Genomic DNA, 20,497 nt, shown 5'->3' with positions numbered 1-20,497 from the left:
AGGTCAGAGACTTCTTTATTAAAATAACCACCGCTCTTGAACTGGAGGTATGCTGTGTAAATGAAGCTACCTTGTATCTACCCTGCCCGAGGCTACTGTGTTGCATGTATATCAAGTGAGTCCCCTGAAGGAGTTTTATGTCCGCCTTATAACTAGAGAAATCTCTAGTCACCAAAACTCTCTTCAGTTTATTACTCAGCCTGTTTACATTCCACGAGACCAAGATTAAGTTATAAGACTGAGCCATAGCGTGAACTCCTGTTCTCATACTTCATGCTTAATCGTAGGGTGGTGCCACTACTGCTGTGCAATTTGGCTTAGGGCCCATGCATCAATTCCTGCGTGAAATATACAAAGCCCTCCCACCTTCCCCCACACTACCTTACCATGTTTTGATCTATAATGTGACCACCGCCTCAATTCACGGTATGTGTGAATCCTCAAACCTTGAAATGTGACTACCGACCAACTTATGCAATACTCATGCGGGGGGTACCTCCCAGGCACCTAGTCAGATATAATGAAACAACCGTTCATAGTCTGCTAGCCTCCCGCCTAGAGCACCTCTGAATCCTAACAGTGTATCCCCAGGTCCACATTGGGGCTCACCAACCTCTTCATGCACCCCTTGGGACATGTTGTACAGCATGTACTTATAGTTTAAATACACTGTTGGGCACCGGTCAGACAATATGGTCCAAGGACAACGTTGTAATCAGCGGCAGGTGCTCACTACCAGTCTTCTTCCCTGAACCCATAGAATCTGTCCCTCTCTCCCCCCACCTGCTGGAAGGGAGCTTCATTTGTTCTTGTCCAGAATGTCTCTACAATTCTTTGTTGGAGTGCACCTGTTCTGCCTTCATCTGTTCCTTTTAGGGGAGGGTCTGCTGCCTGCATCTCTTCGTTTCCTGGACTACCATTCCTGTCATTTCGGATCACCCCTGGATGAGACTTCTCAATCGGGACCAAGGTGTTTGGCCTCCAGCCATTGCAATGCCTAATTCACAAAGAGCAAAAAACTGAACCTTCTCTTGGTACACCAACCGCAGTTTTGCTGGGAAGATGAGGGCATCTCCTTGAAAGGTGTGAATGCCCTCCTCTGACTCTTGACTAGGGACATGTAATATGGGTGAGTGTGACCTCCTGTCGCTCCAGGATCCACAAGGCATGGCGCCAAAAGAGTTTCAGGATATTGTCCCTGTTCCTTTAGTTCAGTGGGGGAGCAATTATTGTTTGAGAGGCCTTCCTGGGGCCAGATCTCCTGCCAGTATGCGGTCTGCTCTCCCCACCCAAAAAGAGAGCAAAGGCTTACCCTGCAGCACCAACTTTTCCATCCATTCCTCTATGAAGAGTTCAATGTTATGGCCCTCCTCTGTCTCAGGGACCCCAACAAGCCTCATATCATGTCTCCTGGATCTGCCTTCCATGTCTTCAAAGTGACCCAGAGAGCTGCCATGTCTTTTTCCAGTGTTGCACAGCACTTCATGAGGTCCCGAACCACCAGGTGTGTTTCATCTAGATTCAGTTCTGCATTGCAGACACTCTCTGTTAATTTCTTATGGTCTACCTACAGTATTTTGATTTCATTCATTACCAATGCGATTTGTGCCTTCAGAGCCTGTTTAGTTTCCCTGATAGCCTGAAGGATTACTGCGGTGTGTGCCGCAAGCGAGCCTTCCTCTCCATCCGTAGATATGCCCTCTCCTCCATCGCACTCCATGGGCATCTCCAATAACTTTATTGTTGTCACCTTTGGCTTTCCCATAATGGACCAGGTAGTGGTATGGCACGAAGGTATGTTATTCTGGTCTTTCCACAAGGCCTGCTGAGCATTAGCGCCTCACCCTGTGGGGCTCAGTCGATATGTCCTTATTGCCCAGCCATGGCTGTCTCAATATGCATCACAGCTCCCTCCAAGTTAATTTGTACCTTCAGCAATATGGTCTTAATATCACAGTTGGAATTACAAGAAGATCACTGTAAGGCCATCTCTGTCACCATGCAGTGCTCCCACAGTTGTGTGTGGAGGGCTGGTGATGCCGCGGCACCCTATGCCAGGCTGCAGTCTCCAGCAGTGCACGCCGCCATCTCCACATAATTGAGGGCCTATAGCTGCCCAATATCACTGTCCACAATCTGGGTGGAGGGAGAGTAAAGAGACGGCCGATTGCAATCTCCACCTCGTGAACAATGGCCAGGTCTTTAGGCCCCCTCCTAATGGTAGGGTGACCCTCTGGTCTGCCTCCATATTGTACCACTGAATGTTCCTCCTCCCTGATATATCCACTGGTATTGGGCCCCAGAGTGAGGGGCCCACAGCTCCACAAAACCCCAGTTTTTAATCTGGGCAAGGGCAGGTGAAGAGGACCACCAGTCACGATATATGCCTCACAGACCCAGGAGAGTTCTGCACCCTCGGCTCACCTCCGGGTGCCGCACCTCCTCAGTTCACTTGCACCAGGTGGTCCTCCACTTGCACAGATCTACGGGTGCTCTAACATACTCCCTCTTGATTATGGCTCTTCAGGCGAGTCGCTCCACAATTGAGGCGATCTATGGCTGCTGTCTGGGCGCCAATTTAGGCAGATCTCACCCAACACAGTTGGACCTGTTATCAGGGATGATGTAGCTCGGTGGGGTGGTGAATAGCCCTGTGCATGGATCTGGTTGCCCCCCCCCCCCGAGATCTGCCCTACCAGTGCAGCAGGTATCTCCAAGCGGACAACAGGATGATCAACTCTGGTACCTCCCAGATAGCAGGAGCTCAGCCGAGGACGTCCGCCTCCATTGCCTGCCAGGTAACGTCCCCATAAAAGATCTACCCTTTTATTACATATAACTCATCCCTAAAGTAGGCCCAAAGTAATCCTAAGGGCAGAGTGCCATGTAAGTAAAAGGTAGGACATGTGCTTTTATTTTTGGCGTGTCCTGGTAGTGGCAGTCTACAGTCTATTTCATTTTTCACTGCTGTGAGGTCTACCACTCTCATAGGCAAGCATTGGGAATTCCTTAACACACTTTCAAGCTGTAATTCCTGATCAGAGAGGAGTAGCTTTTTCATGTTTCCTATCTTTGGAATGGTAATGATAAATCATCCTTACTGCCAAAGTTGGATTTAACATTACTGTTTTAGAAATGCCACTTTTAAAAAGTGGACATTTCTATTTGCTTTCTGCTCATGGTGCCTTACAGCCTACTCCAATACACGTCTAGGATGAGAGACAGCTGCACTTCATGCATTCCCTCTTGACAGCTGTAAATACAGGAAAGTGAGGCTCATTTGCACTCTGAACACTCATCTGCATTTGTTTGCATTCCAATGTGTCTTGCTGGGCAGGGGGGAATGGGAGAGGCCGACACACTTCAATAGGTAGTGACCTCTCCACACACAAAGCACTGATTTACCCCTCACAGATAGCCTAGCAGACGGGACTCTGACCCCTATAATCATACACTTCTAGATCTTGAACTGAACCTCTGTTAGAAGGACGGCCTTGCTGCCTAAAGGACTCAACTGGACAGCTTTACTGGTAGGACTGCTTTTCTGCTTGTTGCCCTGCTGCCTGCGGCTCCCTGACTCTGCTGGAAGGAGAGCTGGACTCTGCCTTCCCTCCAAGTGATCTCTAAGGGCTTTCTGGCTTTTTTTCTGTATTCTGATGTCCCAGAAATACAAAAGTCTTCCTGCAATACTGCTGGTGATGCATGGACTCTGCCTTCTGTGAGTCTTACCCTTGCCTGAGTTGCCCTCTTCAAGTTATGGGCTTCAGAAGTGGGTTCTGCAGGTGATTTCATACAAAACTGATGCATCCTCACCACTGCACCAGTCGATATTGATGCATCACCCTTCGACAAAGATGAAGAGGCTGTTCAATGATAGCAGTTCTACAACCTGCATGGCGTGACCATTAGGCTCTGCGCTGCTCGACGATGATGCATTGACTTCACCTCGGCGAAGCTCGACAACAACGCAGTGACCCAAATGCTTGGAAAAGGTCAACGCATCGGACCCTCACCGTTGGCACACATGTGCTGTCGGACCTTCTGCAAATCTTTCTAAGTACAACCGTAAAACCGCTGATCACATTGTTATAAATGTTTTTTCCTATTGAGGTCTGTCCAACATGTTATAAATGGCCATCTCATGGAGTAATTCTTGCTTATGTGCTCTCCATGGGGCTAATTATCTGTCCATTAATGCCCATGCTGTAGTCAGTAGTATTTGCAGGGTACGCAATTTGTGAATCGTTCCAGGTGTCAGACATGAGCTAAATTGTATTGTGTGACATTTGCCCTTCCAAATTGCTGCCAGTTTTTCTTGCTGCAAATTATACAGGTAAAACTTCTTTGATGTGCAATTAACAGGCAAAAACTCGTTTGCTTCCAAATAGGAATAATGAGGAACTTAATATGAGTACATTCAACTTTTGAGGAATGTCAGTAATATTATTTTAGACCATGGCTATAGAAAGATGTAGCTGTCTTTTGTCCTACCCTATTGTTTTCAATACAATACATATTTACAGAGTGGGCTTTGGATCAGCCCATTGCTCATGAATATCGGCATCGTCATTAATCTCTCTGAACAATGTCTTCCATTCTTGTTCTTTCTCCAGCCTTCTTGCCACTCTGGTATATTGCAATGGTGGTTGCCATATAAGAGGGCGGTGAGGCGGGGTGGACAAAAGTAAAAAAAATAAGTTTTAAAAAAATCATTACACTTACCTTCCTGGCACGCCTTGCTTGGGTCTTCTTTCCAGGCAGGCAGGCTCCAGAAAACTGCAGTAACGAATCTTGGTGCTGCTCTCATGCTGCATGAGAGCAATGCCAGGATTGGAGGGTGCAGCCTCTCTCGCTGCTCCTGAGGACACTGGAGCCCTATGCTGTCTCTAACTCAGCTGTCTTAGACAACTGGGTTAGAGAGGTTTAAAATGTGCATGTCTGTCTTGCCGTCCTTAAGCGGCCAACCAAAAAGACATGCACACTTTAAACTTAAAGTGTCTTGCCAATCACTGCTTGCAGCAGCAGAAAGCCTCGCCCCCACCCCCTGGCCTGATTCTCAGTTTGGGACTGGGTTTTAAAAATAAAACGGAAATAAATTCACTTTTTTATCATTTAATGTTTCCATCTTTGGAGGCAATCTTTTGGTGGCTCCTCAGCCTTAATGGATGAGCTGCCCTTGATATATTGAGACTCGGGTAAGTTTCCATTTTTCTGCTCCACTATCGTGTATCGTGGGCCCCTTCTCCATCCGTTCATTGTAGGTATCATTGAATACACGTGATCGTGGCCCTGACAGAGCTTGCTATGGCCATCTTTCCTGTTTGTTGGCAAGAAGAATGCGCGCAGGTAATTCTGTGACAGAACAGTACATCAGCACCATACTACAAGCCTCTGTAGAGATAAGAAAGTGTTTCCTTTTGTTGTGATGCTAGTTCACCACAGTTAACGACACAAGCCACTCTAGGTGATTCCAATCTTTTGCTGTAGAATAGGAAAAGTCTTGAGTGGCCATGAGGGTTAATTTTATTTAGGGACAATGAATAGGATAGCCGAGTCAACGTAAAGCTCCCTGATGAGAAGCTATCTGCATAACAAATTCCAAAGATACAGGAGGCAAGCTGATGCAGTGCTTCGTAAAATAGACTCGTATTAGGGGTTCTTGATGGGAAGCCAGTGCATAAATGGGTGGTTATATTAAAGCACTTGCTGATCTGAGAATCAGATGTGCTTTTGCCAGTTGAATCATTTGAATATTTTTTATAAGCTGATGAGAGTTGTCTAGGAAGAGTGGGGCATATTTACTTGGAAAAGCCGTTGTGAGTTGCCGCAAGCAATTTGGCTGCGCTGAGCTGCATCATTTTCAAAATGCAGGGATGCTCCATATCAACAAAAAGACGGCACATCCCTGTGCTCACCCCAGTGCCAGCAATTAAAAAGCTGCCAAGCGCCTACTTACTTACTTAGGCACCCGTGCACCATTGTGCAAGGGTGCCTGCATTGCAGGGATCATTGTATTTGTGCAGGAAGGGACACCTTTCTGCACAAAGAACAATAATTAATGGCATTTTGCTCCTTCTATGTGTGCTGTAGAATGCAACACACATAGAAAGAGCAAAAAAAACAGGAGAAATAAAAGTATTTTTCCTTGTTTCACCACATTAATCTCTCCCTTTGAAAGGCGTTAGTTTTTTGGCGCTGCCTCAGATCTAAAGATTCTTGTAAAATCCGGAGCAGTGTCAAAAAACCTTGGGTGTTGCTGGGAATGCCCACAGTAACACCCATCGCATGCCCTTTTGCCACAGAAAACTGCATTGCGGAGGTCCATATTTCCAAGGCTGTGTTAGGCCACACAAAGTGTCTAATGTGTAAGCATGGGCGGATTTTGCGAATTGACAATCCGCGAAATTGCGTATTTACGGATTCGCAATCCGCTAAATTCGCGAACTCTCGCAAATTTTGCGGATTCCTTTTTTTTTGTGTTCGCAAGTGTTTCTGCCATTTCGCAAGGTTTTTTTACCAGTTCGCAAACGCGAACTTGCTTGTCGGGTAGCAACGGTCGCGACCATGTTGTTTCTATGTCTGGTTCATCACAGCACCCTCTGTTTCACCACTGCCACCCTCTGTTTCACCACTGCCACCCTCTGGCTCACCCATGCCACCCTCTGGCTCACCCATGCCACCCTCTAGGTCATCACTGTAGATTATGGGGGGAAAAGCACACCTGCCCTGCCTCAACTGACATGAATGAATTAGGGGCTGATTAATGTGTCACTGAATTTGAACTTCCAGGCTGGCCCCTGCTTCCTTATCTGTAATTGGTTTCTGTTGCAGTATAATTTTTTTAACAGGACCTTTGTTGTATACTTGTAGCTATTCTCTGAGCCTGCTGTGAGGTCAGAGCAGGGTCATAGAATAGTTGCAAGTAGGCAACTGAACTCTGAAGGGGCCCCTCAGGAAGCACTACAGGGAATGGTTACTAATGATAAGATTGAACTTTTGCACCTGCTGAGTGCTTTCAGTTTTGCAAAAATCCAAATATCCAGCAGCATCCACAAAAAGTAATCCTTCCAGGTCAAGATCCAAATCAAAGTGACCAGCACATGAAGAAAGCACTGGGAGGAGACTGCTGGACAGGAACAGGAAGTTGGAGACTGTGGGGCACTTCCTTCCTCCCCCCCCCCCCCCCCCCAAAATGGACTCCTTGCAAAAAAAAAGTGCAGGCAAATGTCAACCTGAGGAGTTATTCTGATAAAAATCATAATTTTTAAGGTTTATGCTGCCTGCTGGTGGATTTCTTGTGCGAGATTGTCGCTGCCCGCCGCATCTACGTGTTCGCAAGTATTTACTCCCGCGAAATTGTATAGTATTCTAGTTGGCAAGTGCGACCAAGCAAAAAATCCGCTTCGCACGGATTTACGAATTTTCGGCAAGTTCACGAGAGTTTGCGTATTGCGAAATTGTCGAAAATCCGCAAAATCCGCGAGCGGAACGGATTTTACACCCATGCTTACTAATGTGGCTTGTAAAAATGGGCTATAATAGGGCGCCACTGGAGCGTCAAAAAACGTGACATTCCGATGGCACTAGGGGTCTTTAAATATGCCTCTGTGAGTGACCATTGTCCAGTCTAGAAAGAATAGCAGACTGGACTGCTGTCTTCTAATAAAGCGAGGGTAAATGACTTTGGATGTTTAGCAGCGTTTTCAGTAGCATGAAACAAGTGGTTTTCAGTCTTGACAATTGGGTATTGAAAAAGAGAGCTGTCTCAAAAATAAAACCCAGGTTATACGCTGAAATTGCAGGATGTGGTGTAGGGCGAAAATCATCTGGCCACCAGCCAGGTCGATATTAGTTGTAATTACCGAAAATACGAATTTTGTTTCTTAATGTATTAAGTGCAGGATACCAGTGTGACACTGAAACAACTCTTAAATTATTGCTGAGAATTAAATAAGTCTCTGTCCAGTCAGAGATGGAGGTGACTATGATCAGCATAGAGAAAGGAATTAAATCCATCCTAATGCAGGTAGGGAGTCTATGCAAATAGCAACAAGTGTGGGATTCCTCAGTAAACCTTGGTGTACTCCATGTGTGATGGGTTTGAAGTCAGAGCTGCATGGAATGAGCATTACAACCCATGCAGATGTACCAACGAAAGAGACCATCTGCACCAATGTGCGACTCTCAAGTCACTCCTGAATAGTTCCTAAACAGCCAGGCACACAGTTGCTGCCCTCTTTGCCCTGCAGTTTGTAGACTGGGGTATCACAAGCTTCCCAAAAGCAGATATCCCAAGATAACCAAGCCCCCTATTCCCTTGGCTTTACTTGGTAGTTAGCTGCTGAGCGAGTATGTCATTTAACTCCATTTTAGTTGTATTCCTGTGCATACAAGCTTTGACCTACTACTTGGTAACGGGTATCTGAGTTGCAGTGTATGTTAATGTTAAAAGCAGAGGACACCATTGGTATGTATTTCTTAAGGGGTGCAAGGGGCCTATTTATTAAAAAGTAATGCAGTGCAGCAAGTCACCTTGCTATGCAGCATTACTAGGGAAGGGCAGGAATGTGCCATATGTATTACAATATGGCACATTACTATCCTTTCCTTAGCTCTGGCACACAATGGACTGCCTAGCACCAATGCAGGCATCCTTGCACCGTAGTACAAGGATGCCTGAGTTGCATGCAGGATTGTTTTTGTGGAGGAAGAGAGGCCTTCCTGCACATAAACAATCCTGAGAGGCATATTCCTTCTCCACATTTGCTTCAGAATTCAGACCACATAGAAAAAGGAAGTCACAAGGAGAAATAAAGATATTTCTTCTGGGTGCACCTCTCTCTCGAAAGTGTATAATTTTGACGCATTCCCAGGTCTACAAATGCTGGTAAATCTGCAAATCCATCAAAATCCATCGGAGTTGTGAGGGAATACCCACTCAACAGTTCTGGCACTCAATGGACTGCCTCGCACCAACGCAGGCACCCTTGCACCATAGTGCAAGGATGCCTACATTGCATGCCGGATTGTTTTTGTGCAGGAAGTGAAGCTGTCTTGCACAGACACAATCCTGAGAGGCATATTCCTCATCCAGGTGTGCTTCAGAATACGGACCACATGGAAAAATTAAGTAACAAGGAGAAATAAAGATATTTCTTCTGGTTGCACCTCTACCTGAAAGGTGTATAATTTTGAGGCATCCCCAGGTCTACCAGTGATGGATACATGATGAATTAATAAGTAGTTCACTGGACAGAAAGTGTGTAAGAGCAATGCTTTTGTGCAATATGTTCAGTATGGATGATTAAATGCATAGCAGGGTTTCATTTAGATATGGAATGTTAAATTAATTGCAATTGTAATATTCCCCAGGGAAGCCCTTTGACGTTACGGAAATAATGAACTTTGCTGTCGCTAATATCATCATATCGATAGTGCTTGGACACCGCTTTGACTACCATCATCCTACACTGCTGATGCTCACGCAGCTAGTAACTGAAAACTTAAGGTTGACAGGAACTCCTATGGTTAACGTAAGTGACATTTTGTTTACGTTGCAGAAATGGAAATGTACCCTACAGACTTTGGGACAAATATACACCTGAAAGTATCCAGGCAATTTTCAACAAATTATTTTGAAGTAGAAATGTATGCTACTCTAAGCCTGCCAAATTCCATCAGACGCTCTTAATGCATTTGGTCAGCGGTGAAATGTGTGGCACTATATTATCTTAGTCTGAGAAAATGTGGACATCATGACAAAGTCCAAGTGAACTTTGTGGCTATTCTTTCTAGACTGGACATCTGAGGGCACATATGGTAGACGTTGCAAGTTTAAGCATTTGTGCTGATCTTTTTGTTCTTCCCGCCAAAACGTTTTTAGATTTTTGACCAAAAAATGAGGCCGACTGGGAGCATTGTTTCTACCCTGTATTCATCACATACTAAATACATTCTCTCACAGGTCACCACCACATATAGTGACGGCTGGAACACGAAAGAGAGGGGCATATTAGCAACAACCTGTGAAAATTATCGCAAACCACGCTTAGCGTGATTTTTTTTAACACTGGATTTTATCGCAGTATTACCAACGTTTATATCCATGGCGATAAAAAATCCAGCTATAGCGGCGAATCCCATCTATAATGTGAGATTTCCAGCGATAAAAATCCTATCGCTGAGGAAAATCTCGCTAATAGGCAAGTGGGGATTTAGCCATATAATCCACCTCCTGTTGACTATTATGGCTAAGTCAGGTTTTTCCAAGTGTAAAATCCTGGCGCTATTCGCGGTTAGCGCTTTTTTTTATCGTTTCGCAGATATTGCTAATAGGCAATAGCTGTGTGTTAGTGACTGCTTTCAGTCGCTACCAGTTTGGGTACGCCCACTTTGCATGTCATTAGTGATAAATATCGCTGACATGCAAAGCAGGCCCCAAACCGGTCTCTATCGCCTGGAAGTTGTCGCTAACTGCTGTTAGCGACAGCTTGGTAATTGGGCGATAGAAAAATCGCTGCCTTTTCAGCAAAAATTGCCGCGAAAGCGGCAATAACGCCCTTGCTAATATGTCCCAGAGTATTCAAAGCAGACATGCCATTTTTTGAGGAGCACAGGTCAAAAACATAATGCCTGTCCCAACATGTTTTAGGCATCAGCTTTCTTATTTAAAATATCATCTGATGTAAGAAAACACTGCAGATCCAGAATCTGACACTATTCAGTGGTTTTAGCCATCTAAATAAACAGGAAAGACTTGCTTCAAAATTTAAAAATAGATTTTGCAGCACAAGCCAGTAGAATAGCAACATAGGTTGGAAAGGCCAAGCCAGACCAGATTGGAGCTCCCAAGAAACCCCTACCGGGATCACCAGAAGCAGTGCAGGTAAAGCCCGTGAAAAAGGTTCCACAACGATTGGGTGCATCTTTTGAAAATCACAAACTGCCCAATAGAGGAAGGAGGGTGGGGAGACCAAAGAGGTCAAAAGAGGGCATGGGCCCCGTTTGACCACAGCTGACCATCCCCTCATCATCTTGGAACCCACCAACTCCCACCAAAAGAATGTGGTTGTCGAAGCCATAAGGACTGTGGAGATGGGCAAGGTGGAGAAGCACAGAAAGAGTTACCTGGGTAGAAGAGCTGCTCAAACAGTTTTCTTAGGATGCCTCATGGCAGGGATACAGGGGAGCAGTTGACAGCATACAATGACAGCCAGAATAGATGAGCTGGTCAGACACTGTCCTTGAGATGCTACACAGCAGGGACATTGGACCTAAGCATTTCTAAACGAGCTACACCACTCATTAAAGAGTCCCTGCCTCTTCCTCTTACTCTCTTATGTCCCCTCCTTCCCTCATATGTCAACTCCCTCCCTCAACTATTCCCCTTCCATGCTTTGAAGTGACCTAGGAGCAATACATTTGCTATAAAAGTCAGAATATTACATAACATCTGCTGCAGTGGAGGGTGTGGCCTGACTCGCGCAGAGCTCCTGCCCCAAATATCGGAATCCTTCACAAATCCTGGTGGAACTGGCAATCATGCCAAGCAAAACAGCACTGCGATATCCCTAGACCTCAGCAAGCCAAAAAAAGGTGGGCGCCCCTGGTCAGGAAACAGAAATCAATTAACTTGAGCAACAACCAGAGTGTCATGCCAGACTCATTAATGGAGGTGCTTGACCAGCGTGCAGGAATCAAGTAAGACTAACGGAGTCGCGGCCGGGGGTTTTTGCTTCCAGGCCCCGCCTGCGAGGCCCTTGCTCTGGCATGATCTGGCTCCCCCGTCATGAGGCTGTCATGTGATTAATGGTGGTCCGCTGATATCGGGGGAGCCCGGAACACTAATAGGCCTGAAGCCCAAACTAGACAGCTCCGGTGCAAAGTGAAGACAAAAATGTGCACGCCTAGCCTGGACCCACCCAACCCTCACGTTGGGCCCACGGTTGATTGCCCATGCCCCCAAAGACTTACAGGACTATCAGGGCTGCATATTGGCATCCCTGAAGTGGTATCCCTGGTTGGGGCGGCATCTTGAGGTCCCAGAAGGCCGGGAGACGGCGGAAGAAGTTCAGGCCTGATGGCTGGGATACGCGCCCTCTGTGCTGGAAGGAGACTGCATTGTGCGTGACTTCCCCAGATCCTCCTGGACCTCACGCTTGTTCCAGAACATTTACCTGTGCTCCAGAAGACACACGGAACACTGAGGTCCCAATCACTTGCACCACGCCCGGTGAGGAATGCCTGAACGAGAAGAGGCCTGAGCCCTGAGCCGGACTCTGGAACCCGCACAGTGGAGCGGACGGACTCCCAGGTGGAGTAGAAGAGACTGCTGGACCCATGGGGGGGAAAAGTGAGGTGAGAGGTGCACTGGCAATAGTGGAAGAGTCCTGAAGACCTTAATAAGATCCCTATGAAACTTTAACTGGGCAAGGACCAGCAGAGTGTTGCGACACTGCAGGGGATACACCACAATATCCTTAAGCCCCACCTAAACACGAAGCGGGGCACTGGATGTTGTTTGATCAAGGTTTAGGGCTCCCCTTTTGGCTGTGAGTGGACAGAGTAATAGACATTGACTGGAGCACTTGTGGATAGCCCTTAGCCTGCTGGCCTGGGGGAATTTTCTTTTTACCTTAACAAAGAGAATTGGATAGGGTACCCCACCCTCACTTGGGTAGAAGAAATCAACAAAGAAATGGCAAAACAACTAACACACAGCCGGACTATGGGCAAAGATAAGCAGTCGAGAGGATGACAGGCCAACAAGATAGCACAATACACAGTGCTGGGCCGGCAACAACTGATCAGCCCAGAAGAGACTCTGAAATGGCACCTAGCCAAGGAACTATAGCACAAGACATGACAGATATATGAAACACCATTAGGGACTCCCGAATGGCACTAGAGACAAAGATAGATACAATGGGGATGGACATTAATCACCTATGCCTTGATCTGAGAAAAGTGGTGGACAGAGTCACAAATGCTGAAGGGAACAACCTAAGATTTTTAGGATTCCCCAATAAAGCAGACGGACCGGCAGCTGATTTATTTTTGGAGAATTGGATCGGATGGGCCTTTAATAATATTAGACTCTCCAAATTGTTTGCAGTAGAGAGAGCCCACCAGTCCCTAGGCCCCCCGCCGAGCCCTGGGGGCATCACCCAGAGCCCTGATTGCACGTCTGTTTAACAATAGAGACAGAGATATAATATTATAATATGTTCGTGCAAATGGCCCACCCAAATATGAAGATCGCGATAACCATAATTACACTGATTATACTAGGAAAGTATTTTTAGGAGTCAAAAGACGACTAAGAGATCTAAATATTAAATATAGCCTAATGTTCCCAGCTAGACTCTGAGTGCAGTATGGGGACAGGGCCCCCTTTTACGATACACCACAAGATGCAACAGAGTGGATGGACTCAATAGGTCTTGCCGGACGAGACAAAAATCAGTCATGGCGTGAACAATGGAGAAGGAATAGATGGAAGCTAGGCAAATGTCAGGATCCAGAGGAGCAAAGACCCAGGCTGCATGAAACATCTGAGTTTGGTCACATATTTTGGAGCAAACTGGAACTCGCCAGCACTAGAGCAATGGAATGGGATGCCATGAAAGGAATGCTCAGGGGAATATGTATGGCAACAGAGGCAGGCATTAAGAAAGTGCTAGAGCAAGATCTGCAGTGCCAAGTAAATCTTCTGGTCCCTTTAAAAATGGCATTACCCACAGATTTAGCTGGCCCACAAAAGTGAACTGAACAAAGACAGAAAGTAGGGTAAGCATGGGACAGACTAGACAAATAAAATAGAAACAGAAGTAGATGACGTAGACGAAGGTACACAGATGGTGATAAGGCGGGACGCTTACTGGCGCAACTTATTAGTATGGAGACTCAACCGCATTCAATCCTGGCAATACAGGATGATCAAAATCGGTTGGTCTACACACAATATGAAAGTGATAAGGTATTTTCAACCCATTTAGATAAAATATATATGCCCCAAAACCGCCCACAAACCCATACCAAGAACTATATGTAAATGTAAATGTAAATGTAAATGTAAATGTAAATGTAAATGTAAATAACGGAGAACAAAATAAAAAGTGCAACAGCACACTTTAAAACAGCTAAATCTCCAGGCTTGGATGGCCTTACCGCCAAATTCTATAAAGAATACTTGGAGACTGTGGCTGATGGACTGTCAGACGTAATTGCTGAGTCAATAGATAGGTAAAGGAAGTGGCCCGTTTAGGGACACCCGGGTCACTCGCGACTGCCTCTCAGCCTTCCATACTAAATGAAGAGTCAGTCAGACAGTAGAGAATACAAACCAATATATGTTTTTTCATATACACTTGAGCGGAGCCCAGTCTGCCAATCTATTAGGAGTGCTGCAGAGGGACTGACATGGAGATACATTATGTACAATTCAGAGCCAATGAAGGCACGCCCATGATGGAATTTCCCAGGCAGATGCAGCTGAACAAAGAAGTACAGTTTTCGACTCTGAGGCCGGGCACGCACTATCTCCTAACCAAGGTCAATCTGTCCGTGCCCGCCACTAGGCTGGTGGGAGAAGGCCTCTATCTAGTGGGAAAGGTATACGCTAATAAGAACAGTGCATTCATTAGAAAAGCAAGGCCTTGGGGAAATGAAACTCACCAGGCATTTAGTAGTAGTAAAGTTAGCAGTGCTAACTTTACTACCACTAAATTCCTTCTGTGAATACCAAAAGTAGTACGTTTAGGACTTTATCTCAGATTAGTTCTATGAATTGGCACCATTATGAGCATGATACAACATTTGCATAAATACATTGTCAGTGTAAGACTGTCTATGTGCTTCTTTGTGGGGGTCTGGAGTAACAAAAATGTGCTCAGGGGAAGTGGTAGTAGTACCTACCAAGGAATGTACAGGAAATTCCTCCTTTTATGTACCAAGATATTCCAAATATTTTCGCTAGTGCAATCACAACAATTAGTATGCAAACTATTTTCCTATTCGTCGACTAATCCCTCATTGAACGTGGTGGTGCAAATAGCTGTTCCCCCTCAGCAATAGGCTGACCAAAGGGATCTATGATTAAGCAAGGAGAGAAATGTAACAAAAATGATAGTAAAGGTTAGTGTTCCCAGTGTCCATCAGAGCCTCACTGGGATAGGTTCCTATTGCTCATCAATACGTTGGCACTCTTGAGCACTGGGGTATGTAACGTTTACAACGAAATGTTTACAACGCACTACCATTACAACGCAGGCATTACCACGCATACCATTACAACGCATTGCGCTGGGGGGCGCTCTAGTATAGGGAATACGTTTAATTTTCTATCCAACACCTTCCCTAGTGTCCACGGGGACTGGAGTTGGAATAGAAAATTATACTTACCACTATCCAGCACCTCTAAGCGCTATGCGTTGTAATGGTATGCGTGGTAAAAACCGCGTTGTAAAGGTATGCGTGGTAAAAGTATGAGTTGTAACGTCATACATCCGAGCACTGGCGGTGGAGCTTGCTCTGTCCTAAGCTCTTGATGAATCCCATGTCGATCAGGAGAACGTACCCCAAAGGGGTACCTTTTGAGCTATCCTGTCCAATGTTCAGAACAGTGCACAAGTCTCACATCACTCTAAACGAATTCCGTTGGTACTATAGCAAAGTACACCTGACTTACGCAGTCCATCCCTATTTCATCTGACTTCTTCTTTTGTGCACCGTTCCTCAATTGAGGACGCAATTTGTACCTGGCAGCTGCAGGCACAGTTGGATCAACAATGGCTCGCATCTTTGGAGGGACTGCTGCATTTAATACTTCTTCATTTTCCTCATCTGTTTTGGTCCATGTCCGCCTCGCATCTCTAAAAAAAATGAAATGGGGTACCAGCTCGTATTGGGAGTCCCCGACTCCCTCCTTCACCCATAGCCATAGGGCAGAGGTAGAGGGACCTGGCGGCAGTGACTTGCTTGCACCCAGTTCTTCCGGATGGCAACCTTCACAGTTGTGCACGTAGATAGGAGGACCTGTTCTGGTCCCTTCCAGCATGGCTCCAGCCTCTTCTTCCGCTGATAATTTCTAATGAGCATGTAGTCACCAGGCTGGACATCATGTCCTGGCCCCTCTAGTGGAGGGGGTAGGGCCTCTCGGACCTGTTGGTGAATAGAACGCAAATTTTCAGTTAACTGGCAAAGGTAATCTATTAACAATGGGTACTTAATATCGGAAAACCTATCAGGACGCGGGACGCCCCAGGCATTCCCCGGTGTCCAAACATGACCTCGTACGGTGACAATCCTGTCCAAGAAAGTGCCATTTTTCTTAATGACAAAAGTGCTAATGAAAAAGCATCTGGCCACTGTAACCCTGTGGTCTCTTGAATTTTCACCAGTTTGAGTTTGAGAGTACAATTCTACTTCTCAACAAAACCTGCTGACTGTGAATGATTGGCAGCATAACATTTTTGTTTGATACTTAAGCCATCACAAATTAGGTGGATGACCTTAGCATTAAAATGACTTCCGTTATCTCTCCAGATCAAAAGGGGCAAACTGAAACGAGGAAAGTACTCCTTCAGCAGTGTCTTTACAGTCGTGACTGCTGTATTATCTTTAGTGGGGTAAGCCTCAACCCATTTACTGAACGCACAAACAACCACTAAAACATACTTCAAAATATTGCATCTGTCAAGTTCTATGTAGTTCATCTGAAGGACTTCAAAAGGAAAAGTGGGTGGTGCAAAATTACCGGGTGCTATAGGCAGACCCTCCAGGTTTTCATGATTTCGCGGGTTGCCGTGAAATCGGCACTTTTGTAAAAATGCTGCGATATTTACAAAAGTGCCAGCGAAATTGGAAGGTGATATGTGCCTGCCTGAGGTCAGACTTAGATTGGTAAAGGTCAATATATAGGGGAGAAAACAGCTGGAAATCTCCTCAGCATCATTCGCAGTGGTGTAGTCTTCCTGGGGCATATCAATAACGTCAGAGGAAGGTTACATTAATAGGAAATTCCTTAACCCACCAACAGGATTTCTGAGGTCAAATGTCAAACTTAATAAAGTGAGAGAGACAGTTTTAATTCCAACTGAAGCAAATGATGCAGGGGGTGAGAGCTGTTCTACATCTAAACGCAGGAACGAACTAGAATGCATGTATTTAATTATCCGTGAATGCACATAAGATAGGCTTTGAAATTTGTTTTTCAAAAATAGTGGTTAGCAGGCACGTGTAAACGTTTGCAAAGAATATAGAATGCTTTCCCCACCTCCCCAAGTATACTTGAGATTGGTATGTGCCACTCAGAACAGGGCACAATAATAGCAAATGTACTGGCAGAACGTATAGTCACCGCCACGGAGGCCTCTTGTCATCATTGACAAATACCTATGTTTAGTGGTGGCACACATTTTGTTGACCTCGGAAGGGTGAGACCTACAACCTTGAGATCAACCCAAATTATTGGGGTAGAATTCATTAGCCCATCAAGATTCAGATCCGTCCATGACATTGGTTACCTCTAAACTTTTCTTTACCTCTCAACTTTTTGAGTTTCCACGGAGGGTAGCACTGAGTGTTTATGTCAAGAGAATTCATGGAAATCAATAGAGGTGAAATATTCATGCCACAAAACCTACCTTGTTGCGTCATTAAGGGCGCAGGTAGCAAAACGGGCGCGAGCCCGTGGGGTGCAATGATCTTCGAAGACAAACAGTAATGGATCAGTAAACCCTGCTAGCCGGAATCACAAAGGTCGCACTGCAAGGGCAGTCAGGGGGCCTCTCACCGCATACCAGGGCACCTGGTTCCACACCAAAGGAGGTACTGACTGTCACTGCCCGGGTTCTCTCACCGCACAACAGGGCCCCTGGCTCCACCACAAAGGGGGCACTGACTCTCACTGCCCAGGTACCTCTAGCCGCACTACAGAGTGAAACCAGAAAATCTGGATAAAATCGTAGCTTCCATGCTGAAATTGTGTGATCTTAGGCCCAAATGTAAATTCACTAAGGTAGGTTCTGGGATACCATTTCCCATGGGATGCTACCAGTCCATCTTTTATGGGCTTCTCAGAACCTATACTAAAGCAAATGGATGATTGCATTTCCAAGGGATAACAGCCTTCACCTATGGGTTGCTACCTCTTGTCCATATCCCAGGTTGCCTATTACTGTAGGAGAGTAGGGTCTGCTTCCTATGGTCACCCCCACTTTTTGCTGTGATGTTCTGGTTTTTCGACTTTAGTGTGGCTGTGGGCCTGCTTATCAGACCCACAGCCCAGCTGTTCTCTCTATAAATTGATAGCATGTACTTTAGGTACATACCTAATTGGGAATTGGGTCACCTTTGTGAGCCCCTGTATAGTGTACCATAGGTACCCAGGGCATAGGTGCATCCAAGGCCTACCAGGGGATGCAGCATGTATTATGCCACCCCTGGCTGGCCATCCAAACTGACACCACAGGCCGATCACTCAGCATGGACAAGGTGGTGTAATCATCCCTTGCTTAGATATAATATACCTGTATCTACCCTAATATATAGACACATATAAACCTATAAGTCACTCCTATAGCAGGCCTTGACAATCCTGAAGGCAGTGTGCTTGGTTTTATGTGAGAGGGTGCCCTAGCATGAGCTGAGCCCCTCTGCAGTTATCGGAACCATGTCCTTCTAGCTGTTCTATGATATAGCCATACCATATACTCTTAAGTGCTTTATAATCCTCTTGGTTAATGCTAACTTTGGTTTGGCTTTATCAAAACATGTCATGTAAGGTGTCAAACACTTTGGAATACTACCCCCCCCCTGCCAGTTCTGGCGGCGGGGGTAGCATTCCACCCATCTAGAGAGAGAAGACATGTATTTACTGCTTTACCCGGTTAAAGGTAAACAGAGCCTCAGCATCACAAAATGGATGCTGCTGCCACAGACACGAGTCTGACCTCCTGCTGCTGGACGAAACTCCACCAGGGGAGGCCTGGGCAATAGGTTTCCTCCCTTGGGAGGTGCTAGCACCTCCCCAGACAGGTTTTTAGTGTATTGGGGCAGGGAGGGCTGCAAAATGAGACACTGCCTGGTGAACACAAGGTGCTCCATGCATAGCACGGTTCAAACCAGTTGCTGGGGCACTCCAGCCCCAGCTCTGGCGCGAAACTGGACAAAGAGAAAGGGGTCTAACAACCCCCTTTTCAGGGTCCACTGATAGGAGGGACCTAGCAGGTAATCCAGCCCCTTAGATTAGTATAAAGATAGGAGCTGTGTCTAGAGACATTAGACTATCATGGACTGAAACTCTGAAACATAACTCTTGGACCTTCGACGTTCTATATCGACTAGAAGACTGAAGACATCTCCCTTGTGGTCAAGGAGTGACCACCCTGTGCAAACAGGCACCACCAGTAACTTGCCAGTTTGCTTTGTCGACGCTCCTGCCGGAACCCGAAGACTCAGCAACTCAAGAACTGGACTTTCAGACTTCTCCAACTCCGATCCACATCCACAGCAAAGCTGAGACCCGTGGCAAACACGAGAGACATGGGACTGGACACCCTGAACTACCTGCACTTTGCTAACAGTGCAAATACCAAGGCACCCTTGAAGTTGTGCATTTGGGTTTGAGAAGCCCCAGACCCGAGCGCCATTTGCACTGAAGCTCAGCCCTCCACATTCCACGAGTGCCGCTTGGGGCCTGCTCCTGCATTTCAGCTTGACACGTCTTCCCGGTTGCTAGCCTGTTGGCTAGTTAGCCCTCCGAAGACTTTCTTTTGAAACTATACCATTTGCCTGGTTGCTCGGGGCTTACTCCAGCTTCCCTGCGAAGGAGAACCTCCCCAGACCTTGCTGGTTTGATCTGAAGCCAATCTTCCCTTCCTGCATGGATTGCGTTTGCACAAGGCTTGCTGGGTCCAATCTGGATACCGACATCGGAGTCAACTAGATCCTTTATGGGACAGCTTGAATCCAGCTCCTGGTTGTCATCGATGCCTCCTGGTCCTCCGGGCTGCAGAGACAGGCTTCACCTGATTGCATCTCGACATCGCCTGGTTCCTTCCTGGTTCCTTCCCGGTTCCATCCTGGTCACTGGCTAGTGACCCAGACTCTGTCCCCTCTGCTTTCAGGTTCTTCTCATCTTCAATCCACCCTTGGATCCACCCGTACACTTTTCTCCTGGTCGCCTGCAGCACTTCTTTGCAGCTCTCCATAGGAAACAGCGACGAAACCCGACACGAAAGAACACCTATGCACCCGGCTTCCCTGGGTGAGGTAACTCGAGTACTCCGGGGCTCCCGTGGGTGTTGACTCTTGAATTGTCTTAGTTTAAAAGGGTTTTACCGTAGTCCATCCGGAAGTGCCCTTAATCAACTACTTTGTAACTTTTACGTTACCATTATAACTCTATGTTAACGCGTGACTGTGTTCCCACACTGCATGCATCTCCTGTGGGTCTCCTAATTCCTAACCTTTGGTTCTGTAGTGTAGCCCCAGC

The 20,497-nt window shown here is 46.3% G+C and overlaps 1 protein-coding gene across 2 annotated transcripts in view; it reads left to right on the top strand.

The window, feature by feature from the left end:
• Positions 1-20,497, top strand: part of LOC144762425 (cytochrome P450 2K1-like) — a 242,737-nt gene that overhangs the window by 83,106 nt on the left and 139,134 nt on the right. For both annotated transcript variants that reach the window (XM_078647605.1, XM_078647604.1), the window contains exon 4: positions 9,373-9,533. In XM_078647605.1, coding sequence (XP_078503731.1) covers positions 9,373-9,533 — 161 coding nt within the window. The remainder of the gene's footprint in view (positions 1-9,372; positions 9,534-20,497) is intronic.

This window comes from Lissotriton helveticus, chromosome 6 (genome assembly GCF_964261635.1).
Source record: "Lissotriton helveticus chromosome 6, aLisHel1.1, whole genome shotgun sequence".
Classification (NCBI taxonomy): Eukaryota; Metazoa; Chordata; class Amphibia; order Caudata; family Salamandridae; genus Lissotriton; species Lissotriton helveticus.
Note: the sequence above shows the minus strand (reverse complement) of the source record. Positions and strands in the feature narration are given on the sequence as shown.